The sequence below is a fragment of the Rhea americana genome, unplaced genomic scaffold (genome assembly GCF_003343005.1).
Source record: "Rhea americana isolate MKP2758 unplaced genomic scaffold, rheAme1 scaffold_190, whole genome shotgun sequence".
NCBI classification, from domain to species: Eukaryota; Metazoa; Chordata; class Aves; order Rheiformes; family Rheidae; genus Rhea; species Rhea americana.
The window spans coordinates 1,419,851-1,435,216 of record NW_028186039.1 but is presented as its reverse complement, the minus strand read 5'-3'; the positions used below and the strand labels follow the sequence as shown (position 1 = coordinate 1,435,216).

Sequence of the window (15,366 nt, the reverse complement as noted above, 5' to 3'; positions counted from 1 at the left end):
CAGGAAGCCCTGGGATAGCTGTCTAATGCTTTCTTCAGTCCCTGTGCACCACTGCCAAACAGATCACCATTGGTAGTGCTTCCTGGAACTAAAGTCCTTTGGAATAAACTGTGGAGGGATAATAAATCAACTGAGTTTTATTCTGCCTCAGAGACAGCAGGGCAGAGGGGCTGCTTTTTAGCAATGAGGTCAAAGTTCTGGAGTGCTACAAACTTAGGAATGGAAGCAGAAGCAGGAGAAGAGAAGCATTTGTGTCAAGATGTAAGCAGCATCATTGCCATGCCCCTGCTGCATGCCCAGCTCGGTGAGTCTGGTTACTGAGAAGCACGAAAGCAACAGGGGGCAGAGGGAAGCTCAGCCTCCAGCAACAGGGTGCAATGAGACAAGTGCCAAAGGTGTCACAAAGGCTGTCAATCCCCATGCCCAGCATGAGCTCCTGGGAAAGCTGGKTTTTTTTGCCATGTCTTTGGGAACTGCAAATCTAAGAGAGAGGAAGAACACTGAGCAAGTTTAACAGGCTGTAAGGAAGCAGAACCTAGCAGTCCTGAGGGTAGCAGGTCCCAGAAAAGGACAACGAACCCCGCAACAAGCCTGGTGCTCGTGACCCTTCTCAGAGAGCTGACCCCTATGCAAAATGCTGCAATGTTCACCAAGGTGAGGGKAGTAAGACAAGGACAAGACACCCCACTCCAAGCAGACCATACCATACCTAGGAAGTCATTAGCTGAAATCCTGTCATAATCCCAGACCTGGAGGACCAGAACAGCTGGTTCCCTAAATTCGGATTCCTCCAAGGAAAAGACAGAATCCTTCTTCTTGTAGGTGATCTCCTTCTCGGTTGGGAGATAGTTGAAGCGGAAGACAAACCTCCAGTTGAAATTGCCCTCCCCGGTCAAGGAGTTAAAGTGAACATCTGTCTCCTGCTTGTCGTGGTCAAGCCCCTTTATCCAGCTGCAAGAGGAATGTAGTTATCTCCTATCCAGTCCCCAAAACAGCTCCACAGAGAAGGACAGAAGGGAAAAACCCCGGGGGGTAGGAGAAAAGGGAGAGTCAGACAGCCAGGCTGGACCCACACCTAACCATCATCTTTGGGGGCACAGCAGTCAGCATAGGGGACTGGAGTGGGGCACCTTATGCTGGGGCAGGAAGGAACAGAAGTTCAGAGGAGGCAGTGGGGGTCAGGGCAGGGGTCAGGACAGCCACATCCCCCCCAGCTCCCATCAGACCTTTTGACGTAGATATCACTGGACGGCTCTCCCGTTATTGGATTGATGTCATCAAGGATCACATCATCTGTGTTCCAGATAATCACACGCAGCTCATAGCTGTGGGAGGGACCCAGGCATGGTGAGACATGTGCTCTCACTCTCGGTGCCTGGCTGGGCAGACAAAGCCCATACCAGCAGAGCAGTAGGAGCTGAGCCCACCTATCACAAAGGACCCATGAAACCCTGCCTAGGGATCCTCCGGTTCAGGCAGGCCAAGTAGCCTCACACAAAACCCTTAATGCAGAGCTACAATCCCACAGGTCAATACCTACAGACAATACAAGCACATTGCACAAAACAAATTCCTGGTGTTTGGAAAATCTACACAGCACCAATTAGCCATAGAAACACAGAAAGGCTTAGGCAAGAAGGGACCTCTGCAGTCTCTACTCTAACCTCCTGCTCAAAGAAGGACTAACTTCAAAGTAGATCAGATTGCTCATGGCATTCTCCTGGTGAGTTTTGAAAAGATCTCAGCACCTGTCTGGGCCACAGTGCCAGCATCGCTCCACTCTCATCATGAAAATGCTTTCCCTAAATCTAGATCATGAGAAAGATCTAGTTGGAGTTTCCCTTGCTGCAGTTTGTGTCCTTTATCTTTCGCCCTTTCACCGTGCAGCACTGAGAAGAATCTGGACTGCTTGTCTCAGTAGACCCAATCATTTAAGACAGCAGATCTCCTCCATCAACTCGTCTTTTCCAGGCGCCAAGAGGACACCACTCAACTAGCCAGAATGGAGCTGGGTGACTAGCTCAGACCTGGATTTCTSTCTCTTCCATGTCCAGCATTAGAGGAGATTAACCCTATTCTTCACAAAACTTCAGCAGCTGAAGCACTTATGCTCAACAACCCAAAACACTGTCCCAAAGTCAGAGCTGAAGCAGAGAGGAGGGCTGCGTGCTGGGGCATTGCCAAGCTAGCATAGACCTGCCAGCCTGTTCAGGACCCTGCACTGCACCCACCAGGCACAGCAAGGGACAGGGACCCTCCACATGTCCTGCTCCCATGAGTGCTACCTGATCGGCAGTCGTGGCTTGATATTGACAGGAGGTGGTGCAGGGACGTCATTTGGAAACATGTCAATCCACATGTGCAAGGAGCCCTGACAAGAGAAGACAGAAGAGAGATTTCAAAGGACAGATCACCTTCTAGCTCTTCAAGGAGCAGGAACTCAGTCCAGCAAGTCCAAAGCTCTTGCCAAAAAGCCATTAGCTCAACTCCCTCCTAGCCTAGCTCTTCTGTAACTAACTGCCTGTTGATGCCACAGCACTTCAACTTCATGTATCTAGACTTTAGATAGGACTAAAAATAAGTAAAATAAAACTACAAAAAATAGCTTATTCCCCCTCCCACCCAAGAAAAAAGCATTTCAGCTGAATTGAGTCTATTTCAAACACAAACACCTCACTGATTTAGCAGCAAGCACATTAAGATGCAACGTTTTGGCATAGCCAAGTAAAGTGAGATGACAGGTTTGATTCTCCCCACATGCATTTCCACTGTTAACCAACACCAGTGTTTTTGCAGAGCTCTGCTTTGTGACAGATCTGTTAGTGCAGGATGTTGAAATGGTTGAGCTCAAATCACTACACTGCATAAAACTGAGAAAGAATGTTTCTCCTCCAAGCAGCAGTTACATCATGTCCCTGGGTTGTTCTGGACCTGCAAATAACAATCCCCAGCTGATCATCTGGCAAAATGTATCAGCTTTCCCAAACTGGGAATCACACATCCACCCTGGCTCCAGGGCAGATCTGTCACTAAGCAGACCATCACAGTACTCCAGCTCTGGACACTCTGCAGGGGATGGGCTGTGAGCCAAGGTTCAACACATAACTGTTGCCATTGGCAGAAAGAATAACCAGCTCCTGGAGTTGCTGCTTTGGGCTCTCTGCAGACACTGCTGCCCCAGTGATGTTCAGTTCACAGCTTGGGAACAGTTTTTACCATTTGAACAGCCAAAAACTGGTAATTTTACAGGGAAGCCAGGATCCAGACCACATGCTCCCAGGTTGGAGGCACTGGCAGAGCTGCTGAGGTCCCCTCTGAGAAGGGCCAGCAGTGCTGCCCTGGGCAAGCAAGTAGAAGCCAAGGGAGCAGAACAGGGCATTTGCAGGGGAGCAAAGAAACAGTGATAGGGGACAAAGAGGAGGAAGAGGCAAGGCAGCAAGGCAAACTTAAAATGGAGGCTGGAGGGCTGCTGCTAGTGCTGGGGGAAAGCAGGCAGCAAAAGGCAAGGACACAACCACCCAGCACAGTTGTCACGTGGCCCAGAAGGCAGAGCAGGTCCCTTGCCACCCACACAGCTTCCTTTTCAGAACAACATCCTGTGGTCTGAGGAGATGGGAAGGACCCTGTGCCACCAGCTTGGTGGCCACAGCATCAGTGGACAGATGTCCCTTGTCGGAAGGGTGCCCAGGAGCATTGCTAGAGGTTGGAGAGTGGATCTGAGCAAAGCATACTCAAGGCTAACATTCTCTAGCAGGGCTGGCTATGCAGAGACACAGCTACAGCCACCCACCTGGGAAGGGGCAGTGTGTAGGGCTCATGGTAAGGAGGAGGCAAGAAACAAAGGGGGTCTGGCCAAGGGACTAGAGGCCAGCAACACAGAAGGTCTCTCCCCATAGTAATGTCCAGACTGGCAAGGAAACACATCTTACCTGCACAAGCCCAGGGTTCTCTGGGTTGTAAAGGGAACGAACCTCCACATGCTCTGGTACTAACTTGTACCCATATCCTGGCATCTCTTCCCAGTGTTGCAGGACATATAAAGCCTTATGTTCATCATGCACTGACCAGCTCTCATCTGCCACTCCTCTTTCATTCCTCACAAAGGCCTCTGTAGCAGCCAGTTAGAAGAAGAAGGCACCAGGTCAGCAACAGCCACTTCAGGACATGAGTCTCAGACACAAGTAGAGGAAGGCAAAGGACTAGGTAAACAAGCACCTCACTAGAAGAACAAAATAGGGAGAAGCAGAAGAGAAGGATAAATGGAAAGTGTGCAAYATGTCGCAGCAATGAGGAAAACTATGAGCAGGAGACAAACAAGCTAAGAGAAGTAAGGGGAAAAGGACAAAAAGCAAAAGACACTAAGCAGGCAGTGACCCTCTGGAAGAGTTTAATTCCCCAAGTCTCTGTTGTAATGCTGGCAGACCCACGGGTGTGCAGCTTTGCTCCGGAAGCACTTTGGGGAAGCGCAATTTGTCATTCAGTAGTGACACGTGGCCCTGCCATGCCCAGTCCACGCTGTTAAGTGATTCATTTGTTGCAAAGCCAAGCCAAATGGAAGTGATGCTATTTAAAGACTAAAGTAATGCCTGCTGGTGGGGCAAGAAGCAGGAAGCCATGGGCAAAGACATAATAAAATAAAGCACCAGCTCTTTGTCTGGAAGTCAGTCTGACACAAAACCAGCCATCTCCACATGGCTGTGTTCCTGTGGGACACAGATGCCTTTGTGACGGATCTCAAGGCCAAGTGAGACAGCTGTGAGCTGTTTCTCAGCACCAACTTCAGCTCAAGGCACTGCAGTCTTGTTTGAACCAGAGCCACTCACTACCAACTTCAAGAGCCAGCTGGGCTCTGACACAGGCCTGGACATTTGAGACAAAAGTGCTGAAAGTACTGGCCTCCCTGTTGAGTCCCAGGCATTGCAGCACCACATGGGCACCACAGCAGCAAGCAGTTGAGGATAGCTATCCCCGTCTGTGATTTTTTTTTTTTTTTTTGATTTTGTCAGAATCAACAAATGGGTTCATCCTAAAAACATTTTTTTCAAATGCTACTGGGGGCAACAGGAGACCTGACAAAATAGGTAGTTCTTGGTCTTGCTTCACATAAAGCAAAAATCTAGTCCAGATATAACCCAGTGCAATCACATGTCTGAGAAAAGATTGTAGACACAATGGGACTCAGCCAAAACGGCTCAGAAGAGAGATGAAAACAGCTGGGAATAAAAAGGCAAAGAGCCTTTGTGACTGATGTGGCTGATGCAGGCTCTGCAGCTTCAGGAAGAGATAAGACCCGCAGGGAAACAACTACAACTACCATTGGAAAAGGGGGCAAAAGAAAAAAGAAAGCTTCCCAAATGGAATCAAGAGGAGGAAATGGGTCTATTTAAATGAACAAAACCTTTGGAGACAGAATCAGAAATCCTGTTTAAACTGACTGAAGGGAAGACTGATTCAGTTATTTCCAAAAGAGCAGATGGAAAGCATTTGGTAGAGAAAGGGAAAGAGGAAAGTGGGGACAGTGCCATTTTTCCAGAGGAAGAGCAGGGAATATGTCCATATCTCCCACCTCCAACCCACAGGGTCCCAGTGGCCAGTATGGCAGGCGGTCCTGGCTGCCAGAGGAGCAGGACCCCATTTCTCACTTCCCAGCCACCCAGCAACCTGAGGGAAGGGCAAAATGGCTTCTAGAAGCTCCTTGTGCTCTCCTAAGTGGGATATCTTCCCCCCTCCTGATATAACCAGTCCACAGAGGTCAGTGGAAAGCTGAGGCACAGCAGCACTGAAATGGGCAGAAGGTAAAGTTGGCAGGACATGTAGGACACCCCATCTCTGGGCAGGATGGGCAGCACTGCCTCTCAGGATCTAGACACCCCCCAGTAAGCCAGGTCTGCTCCATCCTTCCCTCCAGGATGGACTTGGCTGCCCAAGTGTTGGGCACTGAAGGGAATGTGTCCAGCAGGGATGTCCAGTGGCAGGGCTGTGCTCGGGGAGGTTCTCCATCACAGTTGATGTAAAGGATGAAAGATTGCGACATCTTTGGATGCTACTGGCCCCAACTAGCAATTTATAGTTCCAGTGAGGGGCAGGGGAGGGGAAAGATGACATGGCAGATGCCCGCAAGAAGGGAATCAACATCAGTGGGGAGCTCTTCAAAGCACTTGAAGGCCCGCCAGAGCACATCCCTGAAGGATTCAGCCAACGAAGGACAGTAAAAGAGACTGAAAAAATCCCCAAAAAGCAAAAGACACCAGTATCCTGGTGACAGTGGTCACAAACAGATGGAGATACAGCTACTGGCCAACACCAGCCACTAGAAAAAGCTAAGCCTTCTCCTGTTCAACAAGCCATCAAAACTACGAGCACATTGCTGCTATGGGACCAGGATTACTGTGCATGGTGATTGCTTCATCCACTGCCTGGGAAGCTACTTTGGGACCAAAAAGTCTGGATTTCTCCCCCCACCACAACACCACCATCTACCTARCCAGGGCCAGAGTGCACCACCAACCACAAACACATCCATGGGCCTGCTGAGTGCTGGAATGCTGCAGGTGCTCCCCATAACAACCCAGAAACTCTGGACCATATAGAGCAAAAAGTCAGCGCCAATGGCCCAAACAGCCTCCCACTTTGAGGAGGAGAGACTGGTGAGTTCATCAGCACATTCACTGCTGAGGACAGGTGGCCACTGAAGGGAGCACTAGTGGTTCTCAGTGTTCTGTACCTTCAGGAAAAGCCTCTGGAGGGACTTTGAAGACTTGATTGTTCACTTTGACCTCATCCCATCTGTACTCTGCTGCAGGGAGTGAGTTCTTCTTGCATAAACTATCCAAGATCTGTGTGGGCTTGAAGGCATCTCGCCACATGTTATAGCCATTTCTGAAGGGAAGAGAGAATGTCTTCATTTTAGACATGACAGATATTTTGACTAGGTTGTGAGCCACCCCTGCCTTCCCTTCAGCACAGGCTGGGCCTTCAGACCCTGATTTGGATTTTCTTTGGGCACTCAGATTTTTTTTCTCATAGGCACACAAAAACTTAACAAATGCTCCTCCTCTGAAACAAGCCAGGGCTGCACATCACATAACCATTAGCTAAGAGAAGCAAAAGGAGCAATTCAAGCAGCAGGTCTTAACTCGGAGACAGAGGTTTTAGCAATTCTGGAGACTCGTCTCCACATCTAGAGCTAATTCCTCATAGAGGGGGAGAAGAAAATTTATTTGCAAAAAACTGCCCAAAGACCAAAGTTCAATATGCCCTATCTGCCAGCATACCTGCTTCATCATCCTCTGGTGGGTCCACTGCAGGAGGATAACCAAGTTCCCCCAAAAAATTCAGATCTAATTTTTGATGGTGTACAACATTAGGAGCTTTTTGAACAATGAAAACAGATCAAGCAAGTTTAGTCTAAACATGAGTGATCCCTCACTCGTTTGCCTAGTGAAATGAGGTGCATACAATTTTGCTGTCAGATATCTCCCTGTCAGTCTCCCAGCTACCCAATTAACTTTCCTTTTGTTGGTTAATAAAATAAAAATTGATAGACACATCTCAGATGTATTTTGTCCCATCAATACTGTGAGAAAAGCTTCTTGGGTAGAGGAGGGAGACTCAAGTTCACATTTCCTTGGAAGGAAAAGCTACATAGTGAGCTCAGCTATTTTATTAGACACAAGAGGATCCACATTGGATAAGACCAAAGGAAAACAGACATCATAGGTCTTGCTGCTCACAGAACGAGCCACTGCTAGAGAAATTGTCCTACTTTCTAAAAGAGGTCAAAATTACATTAATGTCAAGTAAGCATTTTTCTCCACAGCTTAGGAATGTGAGAGAATATTTTGCTACTACATGCGAAATACATTAGTCTGCAGTGGGAATTAGAGCTTTCACAGGAAGCTGGTTCAAGCCAGAAGCACTAAAGGAGGTAGAGTTATGCATATAACACATAGTGGATCTGTTGGATGCCTGCTCAAAGGATACCATGGATAAAAATTTACATGGAGTTAAGAGGAGCCTGGACAGCAGCCTCAGCAAACCTCCTGACCTGAAAATATTTCATTGCTAAGTGTCTTAGTGGAGACGTATGCCTGCTCTGTCCTCCCCTGGGCACCCACTTACAGCTGAGTTATTATTCCTCCCCTTGAGGTGGCTGCAGTCACCTTTTCATTGGCTGGAAAGACTGCAGGGGTTAGCACAGCTGGAGTGCTAGAATCCACTCCCTGAGAAAACCACCCTCCTAGATCTTAGTTCTGAATAAGTACTGTTAGTCTCATTTTAAAAAGTCACTCTGCTTTGTTCCAAACTAATGACGGTATTTGGAGTTTGGGTCTAAGATGCACAGATCAGATTGCACGTAGCTACTGCCACTCACTCAGCCCTTCCGATAGCTGTTGTCCTCCCTGCACAAGGACAACAGTTGGCTCAAAACACACTGCAGTTTTCAGCCCACGGTAAACCGAAATCAGAATCTCTCAGAACTCTACATGAAATAAGGCTCAATATTGCTCCTATAGACATGAAAAACAAGATTTGAAGCAGTTGGAAGCAGAACACAGCCAGAAAGACCTGGACTAGCTAAAGATACCACCTTCTCTGCTTTCTTGTAGCTTCTCTCCCTCAGCACATGCTCCAGGCAGTTGCAAAGCAATTACTGCTCAGCCCCTTTGCAATATCCCATGGCCTGCATTGAAGGGGCTCTGCTCCTGCCCTATACACTGGTTCTCACTGCTCAAAGGGACATTGAATCTGATTGATGGAGTCAGACTATGGCTGATTCAAAAGTCACTTAATAGCTTCCAACATAACATCAGCAGGGCTTCATCCTGCAAAACTGAAAACAGTCTGTTGCCAAGCTGAACAGCAGACAAGAACAAGTATTACAGCCCTAATGTGTCACTGTAGTACCTACGTGTCATATTGTGAAGCCACACCACAGTTGGCCCTGTGCTTGCTGTAGAATCGGTTCTCCAAATCAATCTTGGTCTCCCCAATCAGATCATCTGATCCAACTAGATCATGGTCAAATACTGCCACAGTGAGTTCTGATTCCTTGGGAAAGGAGACTGTCAGCTCCACAACTCTGGACAGAAGCAGATGGGGGAGTAGTGTGATTAGCAAAAATGGAAATGAAACACATGCTCTATTTTCTCTATTTTGATTATCTTAAATGTTTAAAAACTGTATTTGCCAACCCAAGGGACTCTGATAGAGTTTACCCTTCCATAAATTCAGGATATGAAGCTCTCCATGTACATACTGAAATTAAGGATTTTTTTTTATTCAGGAGCATATTCTCTTAGAAAGAGGTCCTGGTTTAGGGAAAGAGCTCGACAAAGTTCTGTAGCCATTTGCCTTCCTGCTTTGGTAAATCAAGCCCTTGAGATTGCTTCCCTCTTAACCCAAACAAATACTTATGGTTCCTGTGACAGCCAGACTCAGGAGACAAGCCTGGGACCTGTGTGTTACAACACAGGATTCTCTAACAAAGAGGAACTGAAGACATCACATGAGGGGCCACAATGTGAGCACCAGATTTGCACTATTCCTATTAAACTTGCTAAAGCAAAAGCTCCTGCATACTCTCCAAAAACGGGATTGAGCTGCTTTGGGATGTATCGCTCCTTTGTGTCCTTCTGCTCCTGCCCCACGGTCACCACCACGTAAGGGTCTGCCTTGCCATTGGGATCTGCTGGAGACAGGTTCGTAGCCTGGAATACACAAGAGGTTCTGCAACACCTGCAGAGAACAGTGTGCACAGGCCACACTGCACAGGCCTGAGACCACTCAAGGCCACTGGCTGGGTCTTGCCAGCAGCTGCCCCAGTAGGGAATCAGGCACTTGTTGCAAATCCCCAGCCAACAAGCCACCGATGTTTCCAGTTGTCCAGTCTACTTGCTGCCCAGTTTACTGTCTCAAGGAAGATGAGAGAAGCTGAGAAATGCTTGCCTGAACTTTCAGCAAGTCCTGAACACCTGGGGAGCCCCCCATTTACTTCCATGGACAAGATGTGAATGCCAGCCCTCACCATAGCTGACTCCCACTGGGCTGGTAGAGCCTGCAAGCCAGTGTTGACAAGGGCAACTGCTCACATTAACCAAGTGAAGAATGGCAGTGGGTCCTTAGGTAAGGACAAACCTCCAAGCATTACTGCCACTACCACAAGAAACTTACCTTAACAATATAAACTCTTACAAGAACTTTGATGGGTCTGTTCCTTGGAATGCCCTGGGAGATTTTGTGCTCTGCACCAGCTTCCTCAGTAGGGTAGACATGAAAGGAGCCCTGTAGAAAACATAATATGAGAAACAACAAGATACAAAAGAGAACATCTTGGACAGGCTGGAGCCACTGCGACCAGCCTCACCTGCGTAGTGAGAAATCAGAGCTATCGTCCCACGTGAACCACAGATATCCTGTGCCCCTGGGGATAGCTCTGTCCAAAGGCACCATCAAGGTGTCCAGTGCCCACRTGGGTTAGGTAGTCACTGCTGTCACTGCTGTCAGGTTATCTGCAGGGTATCAGACCACTGCCAACACCAGTTCAGAGCACTGGAACAGGATGCCCAGAGAGGTTGTGGAGTCTCCTTCTCTGGAGATATTCAAAATCTGCCTGGATGCAATCCTGTCTAACACGCTCTAGGTGACCTTGCTTGAGCAGGGGGGTTGGATTGGATGATCTCCAGAGGTCCCTTCCAGCCTCAACCATTCTGTGATTCTGTGAACACCTGGAGAATTGAGCATCTCTAAGCATGTAACTGGACTGCCAAAGGCAGGGAAGCACTGAAGCTTTTTTTGACTTTCTTAAATCAAATTCTGTAGTTGTACTTCCGTGTCTTCAAAAGCTCTTAGGTGGGAAAATGATGCTTCTTGTAAACAAGTTTTACTACTATTAAAGCCAGTGAAGCTTGCTAACACTTATTTGCATACTGAATGTACTCAGGAGCCCCCAGGAGGATAAGAGTCCCTTGATGCTTTGTAAGAGCAGAAACATCTAAATCAGGTGCATTTATCCACTAACAAAGGATCACAGCACACAATTACTTTAGCAGTACCTGATAGTACCACWGCTGTAACTCACTGTGCCTTCACATCACCTTGCACACACCTACCCTCTCCCAAGGCTTTGCTGGTGTCTGAATGCTCTGAGATACAGGTGACCCTAAGGATTTTCTTTCTTGTGCAGTACAAATGCCATTCAAATGATATAATACCTTGTACTTCCCCACAAAATGTTCATCCTCATTTCCATCTTCATCCTCATTTGTTTTGCCACGGTGAAGGGGGAAGATACACAGCCAGTCTTCAAAATTATCAAACTCACTTTCTAGCTCAGAGTTGTAGATCTGAAATAAATTCAAAGTCATTTGGGGCCTTTTCCTGCCATCTTAAAGGTCAGGAGACTCAGTGAGGAGGGAGGAGACTCAGACCATCCTCTGGCTGCTTCAACCATTTTACATGGTCCTGTCTTGCCCCAGTATTATTCAGTGCAGAATATTATGGGTTTCCCTCATCCCATGTCCATCCCCAGATGTGCACACACATCCCAGCTCTTTAACCACAGGTTGCTCTACTATAAGCCTTGGCTCCAAGGTCTCACTAGCTGTGCCAGAGGGCTCCAAGGTATCACTAGCTGTGCCAGAGCCTGGTGAGGATGGGGCTCAGGGCACGCTGCTAGGTCAGGCTCTCCATTCCAGTACAATCCTCACTGCAGGAAGGTGAGAAGGACATGGCTAAAGGGATGGGGYTGAAAGAGGCCAGATCTGTCACACCAAGACTGACCTGAAGTGTGGCAATGAGCTTCCTCTTGGGGTGAGTTGGTTCAGCTTCAATTGCTACCTCCTCTTCTGCTTCTATGTCAATGGAGGCTGCATTTAAATTTCCTCCATCTAGAAATGGCAAAAGGAGATTGGGAAATATCTTGGCCTCTCCCATCATTTCAAGTGTCTGTCTACAAAATGACCTTGGCAAGATCTTTTGCATTTAGCCAGGGCTTTATCCTGTGCAACTAGAGCTATTGCTGTCCGGAACATGTGCCCTCATAGCACCTCATTCTTCAGCATGTCTGCTTGGTGGGGGGAAGAAATCAGCGGAGCTGACTGCCCTGCTGGCCTGAACGGCTGCTGTTTAGGAAGTGGCTAAGAAAAGAGTAAATGGGGGAAAGCGTCTGGACTAGCCTGCAGCTGCAGGGCACACATAAATGACAGCTAATCCTCTTCTTGGCATGGGTGCTTATGTGGACGGACCATTGCTTTGGGTAGATGTTCAGCTGGCACATAGCCACTGCTTTGGGCACAGACAACCATTGCTTGGAGAGTGAGAAGATCCTTCTCTGGGGCACGAGGCTGGGAAAACAGGATCTCAAGGAGAGAGAGGATGTGTTCATGCCCCATTTCCCAAAGACCATAAATCCCCTGAGCACTAACAGCATGCAGATATCCCTCCACTCCCATTCCTCTCCTTCACTGGGGTTTACATCATTTCTATACTTACTGTTTCATCTCCCAGGTCACTGCTAAGCCAGCCACTGCTTATAGCCTCAGTAAACCTAACCCTACAGTCATGTCATCATTCCCAGATCATCTGCTTACAATTAAAGTCTTTCTATTATCTCTGAATGAATCCTGTATCTTGAAGCTTCTCCATGAGCACAGAATGATTCCCATCTCCTACACAGTTTTGCATCTCCATCACCCTCTCTGTCCATCCCCCCTTTCCTTCTTGCTTTTACTATGACAGTCCCACAATCTCTGTAGATGATTTTTCTGCAGAATTTTTGCCCATTAGGGAAGTCCATTGTTTCAATACAATTTTCCCAGCTTTCTCAAGGAAAGTTTCATTTTCAATTTGGAATCACCTTTGTTAGCTCTTGCCAGTGTTTCTAGCTCTCTGAGAGCTCTCTGCTCTCCCTTGTGTTGTTCTTGCAGGATGTTTACAAAGTCATTACCTGCTCAGACACCATTTCTGTAAGTGCAGTACCATCTGGGACTGTGTAAAGCTCTTGCTCTCCTCAGTTCCCAGGAGCACAGAAGAGCTGGGTATTGCCTGAGGACTCACCTGTATCATTAAGGTCATCATTCTCAGCATCTTCCTCATCACTGCGCATCTGAAACACATGCACAGAGTCACCCCACATCCCAGAGAACAAAGGCTTCTCCTTCCAAGCACACAACACTTCCAAAGCTTTCCTTTTGGCAGAGTCATTAACACTTATCCTGAGATCAAATAGCATTAGCATTATTCTGGGGAGTATCCAATGAGTGCCTTAACGACACACCTGGAATACACACCTTTTTCTCTCCTTAGCTCTTCTTGCCAACTTTTAGTTGGGATCCAGATAGGCACAGGGCAAGTAAGGATTTGAGATTTGTGGCAGACCAGCACCACAAGCTACATCAAACTCCCATGGCCCTCAGAAGATGGTCAAGACAGAGAGTAACCCGCATGAAAGGCCCTGCATTGCAGCTAAAATCAACAATGTCACATTTTCAGGAGTGACTAAACAACTAAAGAGCCCAGTACCATTCTTAAAACCACTTGGGCCTCTATCCTTAAAGATGTTTCAGCATCCATTGCCCACTGAAATCCACCCATTTGGTGGACATTTGATATGTGACTACCTTAAGTATATTTGATACATAAAAACCCACATCTTACTGCAGATCCATGTCACAAGGATTCCCATGGCACTTAGTGTTTTTGAGAACATCTTCCTCAAGCCAGTGTGGCCAATTTTCCCTCTGCTATCAGAAGAGATTACCTGGTTATCAAGCTCCTTTAAGGACTCATAGTACTTGGACCACCAATCCAGTTCTTCCAACTCTGGTTTCTCCTCTTCATATTCATCATTTTTCTTTATAAGCTTATTGATAGGAATTTTCTTCAAAGGGGCCTTAAAACCACAGAGCAAAGGGATCAGAGTGAGGAAAAGACTATACAGGATATCCACACACCATATACCAAATACTGCACTATTGCCTTGAGGGCCCCCACCAGAGGCTCAGCTTTTGGGCAGAGCACAGGAGATACAAAGCTACATGTAACTCTGGGTTTGTGCTTTGTTACCAAAGCAGCAGTATTCACTGCATGAGGCAACACAGTTCTTCTCACTGTGCTAGAACCCAGACACACAACAGTGGTAAGGAGCAGCAAAAGTGGATGTAAAGTTCCTCCGTGAGATAGGTAGGGAAGGGGTAGTATTTGGGTTCAGAGCAAAAAACGGTTGTCAAAACCTAACTTTGAACTTCTGAACTTTATTTTTTGCTTGTTAAACTTCAATTTTGGTTTCCAAACTTCAAAATTTGGCAGGCCCAACATATCACTCACCTTCACAAGACTCAGGGGGAGAGTGCTGGGACCAGGTTTCCCAGCTGTCAGACCAACATTTATCACAGCCTGAGAGGGCAGGGACCGAGATGAGACTTTCTGAGCTGAAATTAAGAGGCAGAGCTTCATGTTCCCATGCAATTATTTCTGCCCACTGCTTCTTATTCTTAGACCCGTTATTAATCCACAGGAAAACCCTCTCTCTTACCCCACTACAGTGTAGTTACTTTTACAGCTTTTGTTAACAAACCCTGCCAAAAGATTACTGGAAATCCAAGTGTAGTGCTGGTATCTGGCCACTGTAATCCACATGCCTGTTGCTAACTCCCAAGAATTTAGATTTATGAGCAATAACTTCCCTATTCAGAAATTACCACAGATCAACCCTTTGCTTCTTCCCCTTCATGCTATGCTTATTTACATGCTCCCAGATCAGGAGCTCTAGCTGTCGCTATCACAGAGCTATTTATTGACTCTATTATTCAACAAGCAGTCTTTGTACCAGCTGTGTGAGAGAATAGGAAACCTTTAAATCTTAGGTCCCAGTGGACCAGCTCACACTATCTAAAGCTTGATGGAGATATCACCGGGGACTGCTCTCCAACCTGTTTACATAGAAGGTTGAAATAGATTATTACAATCGTCTTCCTTGAGCTAAGCATCTCTGAATAAACTTCCCGCAGGGATAAGATGTTGTCTAATACCTAGCCCCAGCTAAATGCTTGCTGGTCTGAGACATCTTCACGAGCTGTGAGCCTTCCTCGGGTTCCTGCAAGTATGAGGCAAACAGTGCATAGGAGAGGGACTATAAGGAAATGTTATGTCCATGGGTGAATGGTCCTGTCCACCTCCAAAAAATGTTGCAGACCTTTTCCCAGTGAAGAGCACAACTCACTTCCAATCCTTATCCTGCCCCTTGCTGTGCTTTTGCTGGATATCTAACGTCTCTCAGTCAAGGTCTTTAGTGCCTGGCTAGCACAGGGCAGAAGGGCCACAGATCCCTGCCCTACACAGAAGTTCCCTGCTACCTCCATGAGAGCC

The 15,366-nt window shown here is 47.2% G+C and overlaps 1 protein-coding gene across 2 annotated transcripts in view; it reads right to left on the bottom strand.

The window, feature by feature from the left end:
• Positions 1-15,366, bottom strand: part of LOC146597162 (fer-1-like protein 4) — a 44,343-nt gene that overhangs the window by 3,499 nt on the left and 25,478 nt on the right. For both annotated transcript variants that reach the window (XM_085302680.1, XM_085302681.1), the window contains exons 30-42: positions 14,326-14,429; positions 13,760-13,891; positions 13,057-13,105; positions 11,782-11,888; positions 11,214-11,345; positions 10,174-10,284; positions 9,583-9,710; positions 8,912-9,082; positions 6,725-6,879; positions 3,930-4,108; positions 2,286-2,371; positions 1,227-1,325; positions 710-951 (exon numbers count right to left, since the gene is read on the bottom strand). In XM_085302680.1, the coding sequence (XP_085158806.1) occupies positions 710-951; positions 1,227-1,325; positions 2,286-2,371; positions 3,930-4,108; positions 6,725-6,879; positions 8,912-9,082; positions 9,583-9,710; positions 10,174-10,284; positions 11,214-11,345; positions 11,782-11,888; positions 13,057-13,105; positions 13,760-13,891; positions 14,326-14,429 (1,695 nt within the window). The remainder of the gene's footprint in view (positions 1-709; positions 952-1,226; positions 1,326-2,285; positions 2,372-3,929; positions 4,109-6,724; positions 6,880-8,911; positions 9,083-9,582; positions 9,711-10,173; positions 10,285-11,213; positions 11,346-11,781; positions 11,889-13,056; positions 13,106-13,759; positions 13,892-14,325; positions 14,430-15,366) is intronic.